Source organism: Xiphophorus hellerii, chromosome 6, assembly GCF_003331165.1.
Source record: "Xiphophorus hellerii strain 12219 chromosome 6, Xiphophorus_hellerii-4.1, whole genome shotgun sequence".
Classification (NCBI taxonomy): Eukaryota; Metazoa; Chordata; class Actinopteri; order Cyprinodontiformes; family Poeciliidae; genus Xiphophorus; species Xiphophorus hellerii.
The window spans coordinates 5,540,866-5,555,833 of NC_045677.1; the positions used below are offsets into that span (position 1 = coordinate 5,540,866).

At 39.3% G+C, this 14,968-nt stretch overlaps 3 protein-coding genes across 9 annotated transcripts in view; 2 read left to right on the top strand and 1 right to left on the bottom strand.

Annotated features, from left to right (window-relative positions):
• LOC116721126 (SH3-containing GRB2-like protein 3-interacting protein 1) overlaps window positions 1-3,536 on the top strand; it is a 52,194-nt gene extending 48,658 nt beyond the window's left edge. For 4 of the 5 annotated variants that reach the window (XM_032564653.1, XM_032564654.1, XM_032564652.1 and 1 more), the window contains one exon: window positions 101-3,536. In XM_032564653.1, the coding sequence (XP_032420544.1) occupies window positions 101-123 (23 nt within the window). In that variant the 3' untranslated portion in view covers window positions 124-3,536. The remainder of the gene's footprint in view (window positions 1-100) is intronic. The other variant, XM_032564651.1, reaches the window with a different exon arrangement.
• A 2,000-nt stretch (window positions 3,537-5,536) lies between these two features.
• On the bottom strand, window positions 5,537-6,762 carry LOC116721156 (relaxin-3-like). The gene is made up of 2 exons (XM_032564711.1): window positions 6,491-6,762; window positions 5,537-6,411 (listed from the first exon to the last, which is right to left on the bottom strand). The coding sequence occupies exons 1-2, from the start codon at window positions 6,678-6,680 to the stop codon at window positions 6,260-6,262; spliced, it is 342 nt and encodes a 113-aa protein (XP_032420602.1). The 5' UTR covers window positions 6,681-6,762; the 3' UTR covers window positions 5,537-6,259.
• Window positions 6,763-8,430: 1,668 nt separating this feature from the next.
• Window positions 8,431-14,330, top strand: LOC116721144 (tubulin beta chain). 3 transcript variants are annotated; one of them, XM_032564692.1, is made up of 6 exons: window positions 8,431-8,600; window positions 10,132-10,195; window positions 10,392-10,636; window positions 11,358-11,680; window positions 11,769-12,113; window positions 12,730-14,330. In XM_032564692.1, exons 3-6 carry the CDS (start codon window positions 10,553-10,555, stop codon window positions 12,875-12,877), a joined length of 900 nt encoding a protein of 299 aa, XP_032420583.1. In that variant the 5' UTR covers window positions 8,431-8,600; window positions 10,132-10,195; window positions 10,392-10,552; the 3' UTR covers window positions 12,878-14,330. The 3 variants fall into 3 exon arrangements, with proteins under 3 accessions (XP_032420583.1, XP_032420581.1, XP_032420582.1); XM_032564690.1 differs by having other exon boundaries at window positions 8,486-8,600; window positions 10,132-10,242; XM_032564691.1 differs by lacking the exon at window positions 8,431-8,600 and having other exon boundaries at window positions 9,293-10,242.
• The last annotated feature ends 638 nt before the right edge of the window (window positions 14,331-14,968 follow it).

Consider the following 14,968-nt stretch of genomic DNA (forward strand, 5'->3'; position numbering starts at 1 on the left):
ACCAGAGTTTGTTTACATTTTCCAACCTTTTGCATCAAGATCCTCCCAATCCCTGATCCTCCTGATGTGTTTGTTGTGTCATTTTTATTTTTTTTAACAGGAAAGTATTTGGCAGATAATTAGCGAAAGCTGTCGATGAAGAGCACCGAGGAAATGTGGCTTTTTGACTGTGAAGACTACGGATCCATCCCACGTTTAGTGCTCTTGACTGATTCTCCTCAGCGAACCGTCGGCGTGAACGGTGGAGGTCTGCTACAAGAACACAGTTTATGCAACCTAACACAAATCATCCTTTGTGCACCTGGAACGGAGTTAAAGACGAGGAGCCGTCGAGTCTTTGTTGTTTTGGTGTAAAAAAAAAAAAAAAAAAAAAATTCATAATAATTGTAATTCATTCAGTGATCCAGCCTTATTTATTTAGTTATTTATTCTTTAGTTGGTCAGTCCTGTAGATGCACTGCGAGAGGTAATGGGAGTTGATTGTATAAAGTCTAGAGCAATCTGAAAGGTGGAAAACTAGATCTGGTTGACACTGCCACCTCCCATCGGACAGTCAGAGTGAGAGTCCGTATTTTCATCCAATCAGAACCGTCCCCTCTGTTTTCAAGCCGCTTCGAAATGAAAACTACGCTAATTAGCATTCAGAGGCGACTGATGAGGATATGAAATTTGCCGTGCCTTGCAAAAATATTCCTTTTGCTATTTTTCCTGGTCTACGTCGTTAAAACCCAAACTTCAACGGCTTTCATTGGGCTTTGACGTAACAGACCAACACGAAGTAGAGCCTGACTGCGAATTGGATGGTTTTCAATTGCTTAGCGAATAAAAATATTAAATAAAATCCACCTCGGCGAGTGAAGACTCCAGAAAATCTGTTTTTTGCTGCAATTGGGTCTGCAACCATCTACCAGCTCTGCACATGTAAAGTCAGACATTTTTGTTGGTTCCTCCTTGTAAAATAATCAAACCACCCAGATTCAATTGAACATTTTAAAACAGGGATCTGCAACCTTTACCATCCAAAGAACAGCAGAGCCGCCAATGTTACAAGACCTTTGGAAAAGACGACGTATATTTTTTCATGAATATCTGCTATTGGTAATTTGATAGCTTTTTTTTTTTTTTGAAGACTCATCTTTTTGTTTCAAAACTAAAGAAAAAAAAGAACATAGATACATTTTCCTCTGTGGAAATTGGTGCAAAGAAAACATCAATACAAGAATAATACATACAAATGTAAATCATACTGTCATACTAAATCATGCTATTCTGTTTTGGGAATTCAATGTAATTACGCCACAAAAAACAACTGCTGCATTTGTTAGCACAGCTACATTTAAAAACATTAGCTGCTTCTTTGTCATTTTTCATCAAAGTTATGTTACATAAGGCCTGCGGCTGCCAAGTTTTTCCGTAGTGACGAGCATGCTGGGCTTTGTGTTGATCTATCGTATGAAATCTCAAAACATTACAATGAAGTCTGATGGAATGTGACAAAAAATATATAAAAAAGTTTATATCGATCAAAACACCAATTAGTAAGAATGTTTGGGGAGTTTTCTTTTCATAATTCTTGAATTTGGTAAAATTGCTTTTTTTTTTTTTTTTCTTCACTGCGTTGAACGTCCTGAAAGCGTCAGATTTTTAATCTCCTGGTGTTTTGATTTAGAGGAATAAATAGGAATTTGATTTTAAATGCGCAATAGCATGAGAATGAATCGCTTTTCTACAAAATTACGTAAAATCAAATCTTTTGTGTTCAGGACTGGCACAGACTTAGAGCGCTAGCTACATTTGTGGATTACGGACCTCTGTTGGCATCCCTGGTAAAGATGTGTAAAAAGTCTAAAAATAAATCAATATTGTACTTAGTTCCCCTAATCTACAACTTCCTTTTTTTTGCGAATAGGACAGTACTTACAGTAGTTTTCCTTTATAACACAGTTAGCGCACCGCTAGCCAAAAAGTTAGTGCACTAGCTAAAAAGCTAGCAGTGGCCACCCTAATCCTGAATCATTAATCATAAACATTAGGTCCACTAAAGCTAACGGTAATTTGTGGAAGCTAATGCTAAACGCTAATTTCAGCCATGTTCACACCCACCATGTGTTAATGACACGTTATATATTTTTCTGTATGCCTCATTCGTTTGGTTTTTTGTAGACTTGCCACTTGTTCAGTAAAGTTTCTTTAAATAATAGAAAAAGGACATGAGAGAACTTCAAAATAAGAGCATAAATATAAATGTCTACCTACATGAAAAATTCAGTCGTTAACTGAACAGCTGAATTCTTAGTTCAGTTAACGAACGAAGACTTAACTTGTTTAACACGTCAAACAAGTTTTCACAGTTAGCAAAAATGCTAAGGAAGCAAATATTAGCGCGTAAACGGAAGTGTGCCCATCACTGGTTTATTTCATTTTAAGTAGAACTCATTAAATACAGAGACAGATATTTGTTAATGTTTTAACAGTTAGCTAAATGGTTAGTTTTATCAAAAAAATGTATTAAAAATGTGTGTTTTTCTAAACTTTGCAATAAAAGTTGTATTTACTTTAAGGGATCTTCCTCCACACATCTTTCCAGAGGGTGTCAATAAGTGTTGCTAGCACTGTAAATAAAGCAGCGCCGTACTAATACATGCAACAAATTATGGTGGGAGTGTTTGGCGGTTTTACGGGGGATTTCGTTCGGTCATGGAGGCTGCGGCTTCCCCTGGACCAGTCGGAGTAAACGGTTCAAAGTTCAACATGTTTGCCGTGGGATACGTGAGCGTATGTGAGTGCCATATGTGGATGAGGAGGAGAAGTTGCTGAAGACGTCTCCAGAGTTGATGACTGTAGGAAGTTGCCTTTGATGCTGCTAAAAAAACATACGGTCACTTTTTGTTGGCCAAGACCTCGAGGTCGTGAGTAGGGAATTTTTAGGGATGTTCTGGCTGTCGTCGGTCAACAGTAGAACGTCTTTCTAATGGGGACGGCACTATTCAAGTCTCTGTTTTATTATTTCCTTCCTTTTTTCACCATCATAAATACACGATTTATCATTTTCTAATAGCAATATTTTGAAGCCTATGTGTAAAAAGTGTACATATATATAAATATATATATATATATATATATAAAAAGGCCGTTTCGGACATTTGTCTGGACATATGGACATGTCTGTGGTTATCCCTCAGTTTGTTGATGTCAGCACTCGGAATACATTTAGTTCACGACACGCTCTTCATCTGGTGTTTTTCATGCAGGTTTGTGTTCAGAAATAATAATTTAGAACAACAAAAAAAAAAAAGCTACTTGTGGATGTTTCTTAATGGTGCCACATGAAAGTGTTTTTGTCACACCACCGTTCCCATGGAAGCAATACCAGTTTGTCCATCTTCATCCTGGTCATGATGTGTGTGTGTGTTTTCTGTGTAGGTGTGCTATGGGACGAGACTTCTAGCTTTCTGTCAAGTCTCCACTCAACGTTTCGCTGTCCATGCTCCTTCGAACTCACTGTCAATAAATCTGGCATGTCATTGATATACCTAGAGGTGTTTTCCATGCGATTTTAATGCTGTTTGTTTTCGGTCGGCGCACAGAATCCAGTTTCACTGCATCTTGTTGCGCAATGTGTTTTGCACATCACATTCACTTTGTTTACTCAACTTGGTCTGGGTTATATATTTGCGATGACGCATCGGGGCCTTTGTAGATGGACAAAAAAGGGGAGTAAATTTCTGGTAAAAACCTCAGAATTTTTTAGATTAATATCAGAAATCTAGAAGAATAAAAGAAAAATTCTGAGCTCTAAAAGGCAAAAATTTTGCAAGAGTAAACCCATTAAATGTTTTAATTCCTTGAACATTTTAGATTTTTTTAAAACTCAAGACATTTTCAAGATTTTTTCTAGAAGATTTCTGAGATTAATCTAAAAAAAATTCGGAGTTTTTTCCAACAGTTTTACTTTTCAAGCTCAGAAATTTCCACGTTTTCTTTTGTAGTATAGAAAATTTCAGATACCTTTTGGTGAAAATGTACTCCTTTTTTTCCTATCTGCAATGACCCTAATAAACAGTCGTAGCCATCTGATTCTTTAGGGGGAAACAATTTCTTTTTCAGTTGAGGGTGCAGAATTGATTTTCTTTTTCTTTTAATTTTTTACAGTGCCTTGTAAAAGTAATCACACCCATATTTTCCTGTTTTGTGACGTCACAACGAACCTCAGTGTATTTTTTGCAAGAAACCAAAACTAAATGTGTATGTGTAAAGTTACTGAAACATAATGGAGAAAACAATTTTTCAAAAGTTAAAAATTTCAAAAGTGTGGCATGTGTTTGTCTCCAGCCTCCCTGCATTAAAATCTTATTTTACATCACTTGACATCACTTTGAATAGGAACTCCGAGGTAGGTTGTTTTATGACCTCCACGGGATGCAAACCATTAATTGACTTATTTATTGTGAATTAATGGTTTATTAGATTAAAATGAGTTCCAATAGATTAGTAATGTCCGCTTAGAGACATTCTGTTAGTGTTGCGGTTTGGCCGCCATCCAGCAGAGGGCGCCGCTGGTCATCCTTGCGTGGAGCCATACTCCCTGAACGGTAAAAAAAAAAAAAAAAAAGCTGTAAACGAAGTCTGGTGTGGCGTGAAAAAAAGCACTTTACGATATGTGTTGAAATATAAACATTCAAGAAGCTCATTGAGTTTTACCTCAATAGCCCTTGATAAAACGGAAAGACGAGGAACCTCTGGTACATAAGAAGACGCAGATTTTTAAGAAAATGGCCGCTTATCAATTAATCGTGGATAAACCCATACACTTGATCAACTTTAGATCAACTCATTAATCAATAACTTCCATCTATATGACCTGCCCATCCTTTAAACTTCTCCAAATCCTTCTCCCTGACCAGTCTCCTGTGTTTCATTGTCTTAATGTTTGTTCTCTGACTTATACTGACATTAAATTACACATAGCTCAACTGTCTAATAAAAAAAAGAGTCTTCAGATACCACTTAGGTTTTCGTTCGAGGTGTAAAGGAGACTGAATGCAAATCCATTCTTCACTACTTCGTGCTAGCGGTTCACAAAGTAATCCCTATAAAATACACTGAGTTTTGTATCTTTACTATGACAAACTGTGAAAGGGTTTAAGAGGGTGTGGATACTGTTACAGGGACTTGCATAACTGTATTTATATAATTTTTCTTTTGCCTTATTGATGAATCAAAACAATGGTTATCATGTGATCCTCTTCCTCAACTTTTCTCTGCCTTTTGGCTGTCATGTTTTTAATGTGATAGAGTCAGAATATGCAAACATCTCATGTAAATTTCACACCCAAAGCTTTTAAAGGTAAATATATGAAAAAGTCTATATAATGTAACATCTGTTTTACTTGGTAATAAAGAAGAGAAAACTGAGGAAGGACGTCTTTGTGTTACTTCAGGAGTTTTAAGCAGACGTGTCGAGATGTAAAAAAAACCCAAAACTAATTTAACTGTTACGTATACCCATTGATCAGCTAGCTAAAGGTCATTTCCATCATTTTACAGCATGAAAATTAGGTAAACTGACTTCACAACTCATTTATGACATAATGGCATACACAGGATGTACAACCTTCTACCCGGCGTCTTAAATCGGAAATGATGGCCATAAAGTCTAAACCAAACAGGTTTTACGAGTGTTTTTCCTCACCGCGTGTGGAGCAGTAAAAGCTCTCACTCAAATCAAAGCCAGTAATCAGTAAATACAGACCCATGTCCAATACACCATTTCAAAGATTATTAAAAAGACAGTTTATGATCTAATGTACCTCCTCATGGTAAGGATAACCTCTTTAGTGCTATTCATTCAGGCTGTAGATGACGTCACAACACAGAGACTGCTTTAGGTTGATGAGTTTAAAACTTTTGACTTGGAATAACTTGATTTCAGTGCTGCGTTTGACAAAGTTGTTCTCAACATACTAATTGACAGACTTGAAAAGTTAGTAGAATTCTTTATTACTGTTCTAAACGACCAAAGAACAATCCATGGCAATCACAAATCAGGGCAAACAAATACATCTTGGGGCTCCACTGGGCTCCGTTCTCAGACTACTTTTACATACAGGCTTTCCTCTTCGTGAACAACTTAATCATTAAACGAGTACTTTGGACAAACATTCATGATGCCTTTTATTCGTGCCTACATGGGAAATCCCAACATTATGGATACATTTGTGACTGAAATATGACGGCATCTGATAGACGAGCTTCCCCTCTAGCACAGCATGGACAGCTCATTTCTTCTGCAGCCTTTTTGACAGCACGTTGTTATCAAGGCCTGGTCCTGGTCCCTGCGATGATAGTCCATCCCTGGAAGCTCTCCTGACTTCACGAAGTCCGGCTCTTCTCCGTTGACTTCCCAGAAGTCTGTCGTGAAACAGAAACGAGTCAGATTTGTACTAAGACATCAACGTTGCCGCAGTTTATCGAGCTAACGAGCACTGACCGTCTGGCAGAAACCCCTTCTCCTCCTCCTCCAGGTGTCTTCTCCACCTGGACCCTCCGCAGGTGAACACCAACGCTCGCACAAGAGCCCGGCCACAAAGCCGCATGGAATTCCTGCTCTCCTGGGCCTGAAGGTTTGCGGCACACAACAGGCAGCAGAGCAGAACGCCGAGTTGGAGTGACGATCTCATGTTGTTCAAACTCACACAACATCCGTCCTCAGCAGCCTCTATTTATACAGCATCCACCGAGTCTCCCCCCCCTCCACCCCCGGGCGATTCACATGTAAATGCCCCTTGTTATCTTTGGAAATCATCGTGTGCTTTCGCCAAACGGATGTTGCTTTGGTGATTTGGGATATGTGTGGGAATCTAGGCTGCTGTAAAGATGACCGATAAGCTACATTTTCGTAGAGAGAAGATCCCTTTTACATCTGACCCGCTGAGTTTTTACTGCCGGGGATTTAGTTGAGAGTCACTTAATGGATTTCTTGAGATAACATGTGGATCTGATTGCTTTCTACATAGCAACAAAGTGGAATGTATGTGGCTATTGCAAACAGCAATTCTGAGAAAAAAAAATGCATTTGCAGGTACACTTGTCAAAGGAACAGCTTCAGCCATAAAGAACTTGTTACCTGTCTGTTTGTCATAGTAAAAGCCAATTCATGTTAAAATTACCATTATTGTTCGTTTTTTTACGATGCAGTTCCCTGCTGTAATTTACACCAGTTGATGCTGTAATATAATTATATTACTATTATTACTCAGGAATCTATTTTATAGGCTAAGAATTAGACCTGTTTTTTGGTTTTTATAGTGCTGTGAGTTATACTTTAATTGTCCCCCTACACCTGAAATGAACGTACAGTATAATAAAAAAAAATTGCATTTTGGTTTTCTACTATCAGACAAGGATCCCACCTCCGTCCTTGTTAAATAATGAATTAGGTGTATTTGAGCAAACTCGAAAGCTAAGTTCAGGTTCACCAGCTACACCCAGGCCTCACGACTGCTAAACCTGCGAGATTAAAAAATGGCTGAGTTTCTTTCTTGCTAACTTTTTTTCAAACTCAGAAATTTGCTTTTTTTTTCTTTTGGCGGAAGTTTACGCCTCCTTTTTTTCTACAATTACCCTAATACGTTTGTCGTAGTAACCCTACTGAAATAAATCCTTGTTTAATTAAGAACTACTAAAATGAAAGATGAAATAGCTCCAGGCTCGACTTATTTTTTCTTTAGCGCCTGCGCATTAAGTCCTACACGCTTGCAGGCGGAGTAAAAAGTAGTTCCCATCAACGCCGTCTCGTTGAGGAAAAATCACAATAATTCAGTCACTTTCTAAGATGCACTCTTTAAGATGCATTATCTAAAGTGAATGAAGTATTGAAAGTATTTATACCCAACATAGAGAATCGATTTTAAAGCATGAAGGTCTGCTATCGGACGAATAGATATTCCAGTATCAATCCGGACTTTCATCCGTCAAAAACCGAAGAAGAAGAAGAAAGAGTTCCCTCCATTAACGGATTGCTGCGCGAGACTCAACGTTACTCGTTGGATTATTAGAAAGCTTTATTTCGATAAAAATGAGGGAAATTCTTCATCTTCAAGCTGGTCAATGTGGAAACCAGATTGGTGCGAAAGTAAGTTAACATTCATTTTTAAAAATGATGCCTAAATTCGTTGGGACACCAACTGAAAAGTTGCATTTAGTTTGGACGGGCTTCTAAATTAGCGTTAGCTAGCTTAGCAAAAAAAAAAAAAAAAAAGGTAAAGGTAAGTGCTAGCTAAATGGGAATCTAAAGCCACAGAAAATGAAATAGCATGTCATTAACACATCTTACATTGTTTAACACCGACTTAAAAGTTACATTTAGGTTGAGGCCAAAAAACGTTAACATAGCCGTTAGCTAAAATGCTAGCCGTAGCCGTTGGTTTCCGTTACTTTCCCGCTCAACCCGCTAGTTTAAATGTCATTTTTCCTGTTTCTATGGTTGTAGTTCTGGGAGGTAATAAGTGACGAACATGGCATTGACCCAACCGGGGTGTACCACGGAGACAGCGACCTGCAGCTGGACCGGATCAACGTTTATTACAACGAGGCATCAGGTTTGTTCACACTTCGCTTCACAGTGCAGTCAGTGGAGGAAACGCTTTAGTACCATTACCTTTACACAAAGGGCCTAATTAGAATATTCAATGATGTTGTCCAAGCTACGATGCGCCGCCGTGGCGAAAGAGTAGAGCCCGCGACCAAATATACGTAGGGCTCAGTTCTGGCCGTCACGGGTTCGAGTCCCGCCCTGCCGCATGTCTTCCCTCTCTTTCGCTTTCCTCACTGACTATTCTCAAATAAAGGCCTCTACACACAATTAAAAAAGTTACCAGTTGCTAACATTTTTCTTCTCATAACTGCTAAAAAGAAATTATGAGTGCACATAGATTTATTACAACTGTTCCTCAAACAGTTTATACTTCACATTTTCCTCAAATCATTTTTGATCCATTCATTACAATGTTATCCAGATTTTGTTTGTCAACCAGGTAAGGATGTTACAGTGTTTTTGTATTAGGGCTGTTGTAAATGAATATTTTAGTAAACGAGTAATCTTATCGATTATTCTTACGATTAATGGAGTAATCGGATTAAAAAATATTATACAATAAAATACTGGTAAATCTAACATAACAGCAGTATTACTATCAAATTGGTATGTAATAGTAATACTGAAAAATTAGACTGATGTTGGTACATCAGTTCAATTTTTCATATTTGAACTTCCCTAACAGTTATGTTTTTGTAGTTTAGAAAATTAACCTGTAACAATCATAGCTCACTTTCTAAGTTAACCTGAAGAAAAGTTATACAAAAATCTGAAATTATATTCAATTTAATAATAAAGAGGCAGGCTCACAAATACGCTTATATTAAAAAAGTGTATACTCCAGCTTTTCGTTTATGTATTAATCTCCAGTCAATTTAATAGATGAACTCCACCTTCCCCAGCCATTTATAGCTTTTCTGTTCATGCTAGCAATTTGGCTCCTTAGTTCGTCACAGAAACATCTACCAGCTGCAGGGGGTGGAGCCACGATGAGCTCCGCCACTCATTTGTTGAGACCTGGATGATATGAAATTAATTTTCCAGTTCGTCCATAAAGCTACACTTGTGCTGTAAGCATCAACAGCCCCACGCAGTGTTCATTCTATCTCCTTACACGTATAAATACACCTGCAGCGCTCTTCCCCGCCGTTCGGTTTGCACCGCCAACAGGCAGCAGCTCCAGGCATCGCGCCAGTCATTTTAAGGATGCTTATTGGTCCCCCGAAAAACGATAAAAGCTCGGACATTTGTCATGAATCAATAAAATCCTCCCAGAGCCAACTTGAAAATTGGACGTTATGCTGCTAACACTTAGTTTTCGTCAACAACTCAGGCAGAAGTGAGAGCGCTTCGCAAGGCAAATATTGACCAGGCCGGAACACGGTGCGCTAAATAATAAAACATAATTTAACAAAGTTTTGAGGCAGATAAATTTTCCTCGAGGAATTTTAATAATCGAGGTACTCGAATCACTTGAGGAATCGTTTCAGCCCTATTTTGTATGACTATTACATCCTCTCCCCTCTCTCTACTAGGGGGAAAATATGTCCCTCGTGCTGTGCTGGTCGACTTGGAGCCAGGCACCATGGACTCTGTGAGGTCTGGACCTTTTGGCCAAGTGTTTAGACCTGACAATTTTGTTTTTGGTATGCATATTTCTGTAAGAATTTACGTTTTGATTAAAAAAAATTTCGGGCTGCCAAACAAAACTGGAGTGTTAATTTAGTATGTCAGGATTTTTCTGACTTTTAAAAAAATAAAAATTATTTAAATTAAATGCTTTGATCTGTAACAGGTCAGAGCGGTGCTGGAAATAACTGGGCTAAGGGTCACTACACTGAAGGAGCAGAGCTGGTGGACTCTGTCCTGGATGTGGTGAGAAAGGAGGCAGAGGGCTGCGACTGTCTGCAGGGCTTCCAGCTCACCCACTCCCTGGGAGGAGGCACCGGCTCCGGCATGGGCACGCTCCTCATCAGCAAGATCCGAGAGGAGTACCCAGACCGCATCATGAACACGTTCAGCGTGGTGCCGTCACCCAAGGTTTATATCGTCACTTTCCTTAAACCTTAAATAATGGGGCCAAGCGCCCCCCCCCCCCCCCCCCAAAACGGATTTTATTCATATATTTTGCTTTACTCATCTTTTTTGCAATAAAGAGGTGGTGATGTTTTATTTACTATTATTATTATTATTATTGTTATATGTTTTTACTCATATCATTCTTGGCAAAAAATGATTTAGGTCATAATTTTAGGGAGGTGATGATGTTCACTTCTGTTCACATATGATGCTCTTCTTCAGAACTGCTTCCTCAAGGTGTCCACACATATTTAAGACTTAAATTCGTGTATCTCAAAGTAAGGACTTAAAATGTCCTAAATTCATCTAAAAAAATTAAATACATTGACATGTGGGAATTGAGCTAACTGGTTCCCTTGCTTGCTATCTTTTTCTTTATGTCCATGCCAGGTAAGTTTATTGCCAGTTGGGTGGACAACATTCATCTTTACCATTGACTCTCTTCTGTTGCCAGCCCATAAGGTTATATGTATGTTGGGTACAAAAAAAAAAAACTGTAGTTCTAGTACTAGAAGCACTAAGCTAGAAATTTCTTCTGTACATTTCTGTTGTTATACGGGTCTTAAATTTTATTCATAGTCATCTTAAAAAGTCTTGTAATTGGGTTGGTGAAACCTTCAGAAATCATTCTTCCAATCTTAAACTAGGTTCCATTTTTCTCTCTGTATTCCCCTCCTGGCAGGTGTCGGACACCGTGGTGGAGCCCTATAACGCCACCCTGTCTGTCCACCAGCTGGTGGAGAACACTGACGAGACCTTCTGCATCGACAACGAGGCGCTGTACGACATCTGCTTCCGTACGTTGAAGCTCACCACGCCCACCTATGGCGATCTGAACCACCTGGTGTCGGCCACCATGAGCGGCGTCACCACCTGCCTGCGCTTCCCCGGCCAGCTGAACGCAGACCTGAGGAAGCTGGCTGTCAACATGGTGCCGTTCCCCAGACTGCACTTCTTCATGCCGGGCTTCGCCCCACTTACGAGCCGCGGCAGCCAGCAGTACCGGTGAAGACGCTCAGTCCCCCATTAGATTAGGATTATCCTCCACTTCTTTAGATACTTAATTCCAACTGAATGTCTTCTCTTTTCCAAGGGCCCTGACAGTCCCTGAACTCACCATGCAGATGTTCGACGCCAAGAACATGATGGCGGCATGCGACCCGCGTCACGGCCGCTACCTGACGGTGGCCGCCATCTTTCGCGGCCGCATGTCCATGAAGGAGGTGGACGAGCAGATGCTGAACGTTCAGAACAAGAACAGCAGCTACTTCGTCGAGTGGATCCCCAACAACGTGAAGACGGCTGTGTGCGACATCCCGCCACGCGGCCTCAAGATGTCTGCCACCTTCATCGGAAACAGCACGGCCATCCAGGAGCTGTTCAAGCGCATCTCAGAGCAGTTCACCGCCATGTTCCGCCGCAAGGCCTTCCTTCACTGGTGAGTTGGGGTTAATCAAACGCTAGTCTGTTTGCCTAGAGAATTCGTTCGGGGAGATGTGAATGTGCTATCAAACCAACATGGACCAATAAAGCAAACTCTGATAAATTGAAAAAACCTTGGTCTCAATTCGGTTGAATGAACTTTGATGCAGTTCAGATTCATATGTGAATGCAAGTGTCCCAGAGACCTCTCCAAAAGCAGGAAGCCAAGTTTAACGTAGGGCATTCTGGGTAAATGCATCCAAAACAAACGCGTTAGCAGAAGAAATGGCACATGGTCAAAGACAGAAGCGAAATCCTACAACCACTAAAATCTGACGCCATTCCATTTATTTACTTTTCATGAAGAAGGAAGTAGCGCTCAGTGTCTTCTTCATAGGTTTTCTTCTAGATTCCTTCAGTAGTTCTTTTTCCTTCCTTGATACAAAGAGGGAAACGGGTTTTTCAACAGGTTTGGTCTGCTTGACACAGTGCAGTGTGAAAATGAACCGCACTCTCTGAAAATGTAACAAATGTTGCAACTTTGATCCTCAATCTAACGGAGTTTATCAGGTGTACTAGAAGACGGTGGCGTTCTAGTGTAAGGCATAGACGCTAATGTTGTCTCGTCACAGGTACACCGGCGAGGGCATGGATGAGATGGAGTTCACCGAGGCGGAGAGCAACATGAACGACCTGGTGTCCGAGTACCAGCAGTACCAGGACGCCACGGCCGAGGAGGAGGGCGAGTTTGAAGAGGAGGGAGAAGAAGACATGGCATAAGCAGCTCATGTGGCAGCTTTGCTCTTGGGCAACATTGTCAGGTTTCACCATTTCTTTCTTTGTTCAAAGTGTCAAACCAATGACAATTAAGGTGTGATAAATGTCACCAGTTTTGCTTGTTTTAAAAGTTTTAGAATTGTTTTCAGGCTTTGCAGAAAACATGTTAAATATTACATTCGAATTTTCTTCTGGAACATAAATTTATTAACCTGTAATTCTGCTCCGTAGCATTTTGAATGTTTTGGATATTGAAGCTTTTTTCTGTGAGCGGTTTGTTTTTATGTGGTCGCTCATTTTTTGACTGGGACTGTGAGTGTTTTTCTAAATGTTGTAACTCCTCCAGCCTGACCTCCACATTGCCCGCTCACAATGCATTTCTTTAAAGCTGTTTATTTTTCTACATAATCCTGACGAGTTGGTACAGAACTCCCAGGTCTAGCCACATGGGAGAAAAAAACACAACTATATAATATCTTGTGGTAACAACGTCATTATGAAGAGATATGGCCAAGCGTGTTTTTTAATTCCCATGTCACCGGATGGGCTCTGTACGTTTGTCTTATCTTTGGATTTTGTAATTTTCAGTCTGTGGTGTATTTAGGATGGTTTCCTAAATAGATTTTCATTAATAACTTGATGGAGTAACTTCATAGTTTCAAATAAAGGTTTTTACCCTGGTACTAAGCTGTGAATTGGTGATTTTTGTCAGTTGAAGGCATATTCGAGGCGATTTTAATGCTTTCATGTTGAAAATGAAGGAAATAAATCTGGATGTTACAGAGCCAGTGTATAAAGGGCGACATCTGCTGGCCAAATGGCAGCATTGTATTTAATCGGAGGAAACCTTTGAGCCATATGGAATTAAAATTCAGCACATGCGCAGTAATGTGATGCAATGATCTGAAACAATAATAAAACTAAACTGATAGAATACTTTCAGATCCATCTAACATACAACAGCTGAAGTTGGTGATGATCTGCAGAACTCTGGATCCCGAGGAAGAAACAAAGGTTCTGGTCCAACTTTCTGAAGCAGAAGCAGAGCAACAGAAAGTTCATGATTTGCATTGAAATGAAATCTAAGCTGAACATTTAGTTGAGATCTGTTCACTTATCTCTGCATAAATTAACCCTTTCATGCATAGTGGTCACCACAGCAGAATGCTGCTGCAAGAGTCCTAACTAAAACAAAAAGAGATCAGCATATCAGTCTAGTTCTAAAATCTCTTCACTGGCTGCCTGTTGCTCAAAGAATAGAATTTAAAATCTTCTTAATAGTTTACAAAGCACTTCGTAATAGAAACCCAGACTACATTTCTGATCTTCTACCCTGTATACCACTCAGACCTTTAAGTTCATCAGAATCAAACCTACTTACTATTCCGAGAGTCAGAACCAAACATGGTGAAGCAGCTTTTAGTTTTTATGCTCCAGCTCTCTGGAATAAACTTCCTGCTCTCTGTAAGACTGCCCCTACCTTCAGTTTATTTAAAACAAGGTTAAAAACCTTCTTATTTGAAGTTGCCTATGCTTAAATTTTTTAATTCTATTCGTTCACTATATTTAAAATATTTTATGTTTACTGTGTTTATTTAATCTACTTGATTTTTTAATTTTTATTGCTATCTTCTTGTATGTTGTTTTTAACTTTCTTGTACAGGCACTTTGAATTGTCTTTGGCTGAAAGGTGCTCTATAAATAAAGTTGCCTTGCCTTACAGTGGACAGCTATCCGAAAGCCATTTTCTTGTGCTTCTTGTGGATTTTTATGTTAACTACTGGCCATCAGCTGCAAATGCAAGAAAGCATTTTGTTAAATCCAAAATGGCCGACAGACCAAAGAGCATGCCAACCGACCCTGTCCCTCCTTCTACGACTCTTGCAGGCAAAAAAATATTGTGACATCAGAAAACCCCTAAAGAACAATACTACTGATGTACTTTTCAAGTAACAACTTTGTATGTGGAGAAAATTACAATTGATCACCTAAAATAAATAATATATATATATATTTTTTTACAAATTCTTTTTTCTACATTTTTTTTATGCCTTAAGAAAATAAAATAAAAAATTGGGAAAAAATCCCGACACA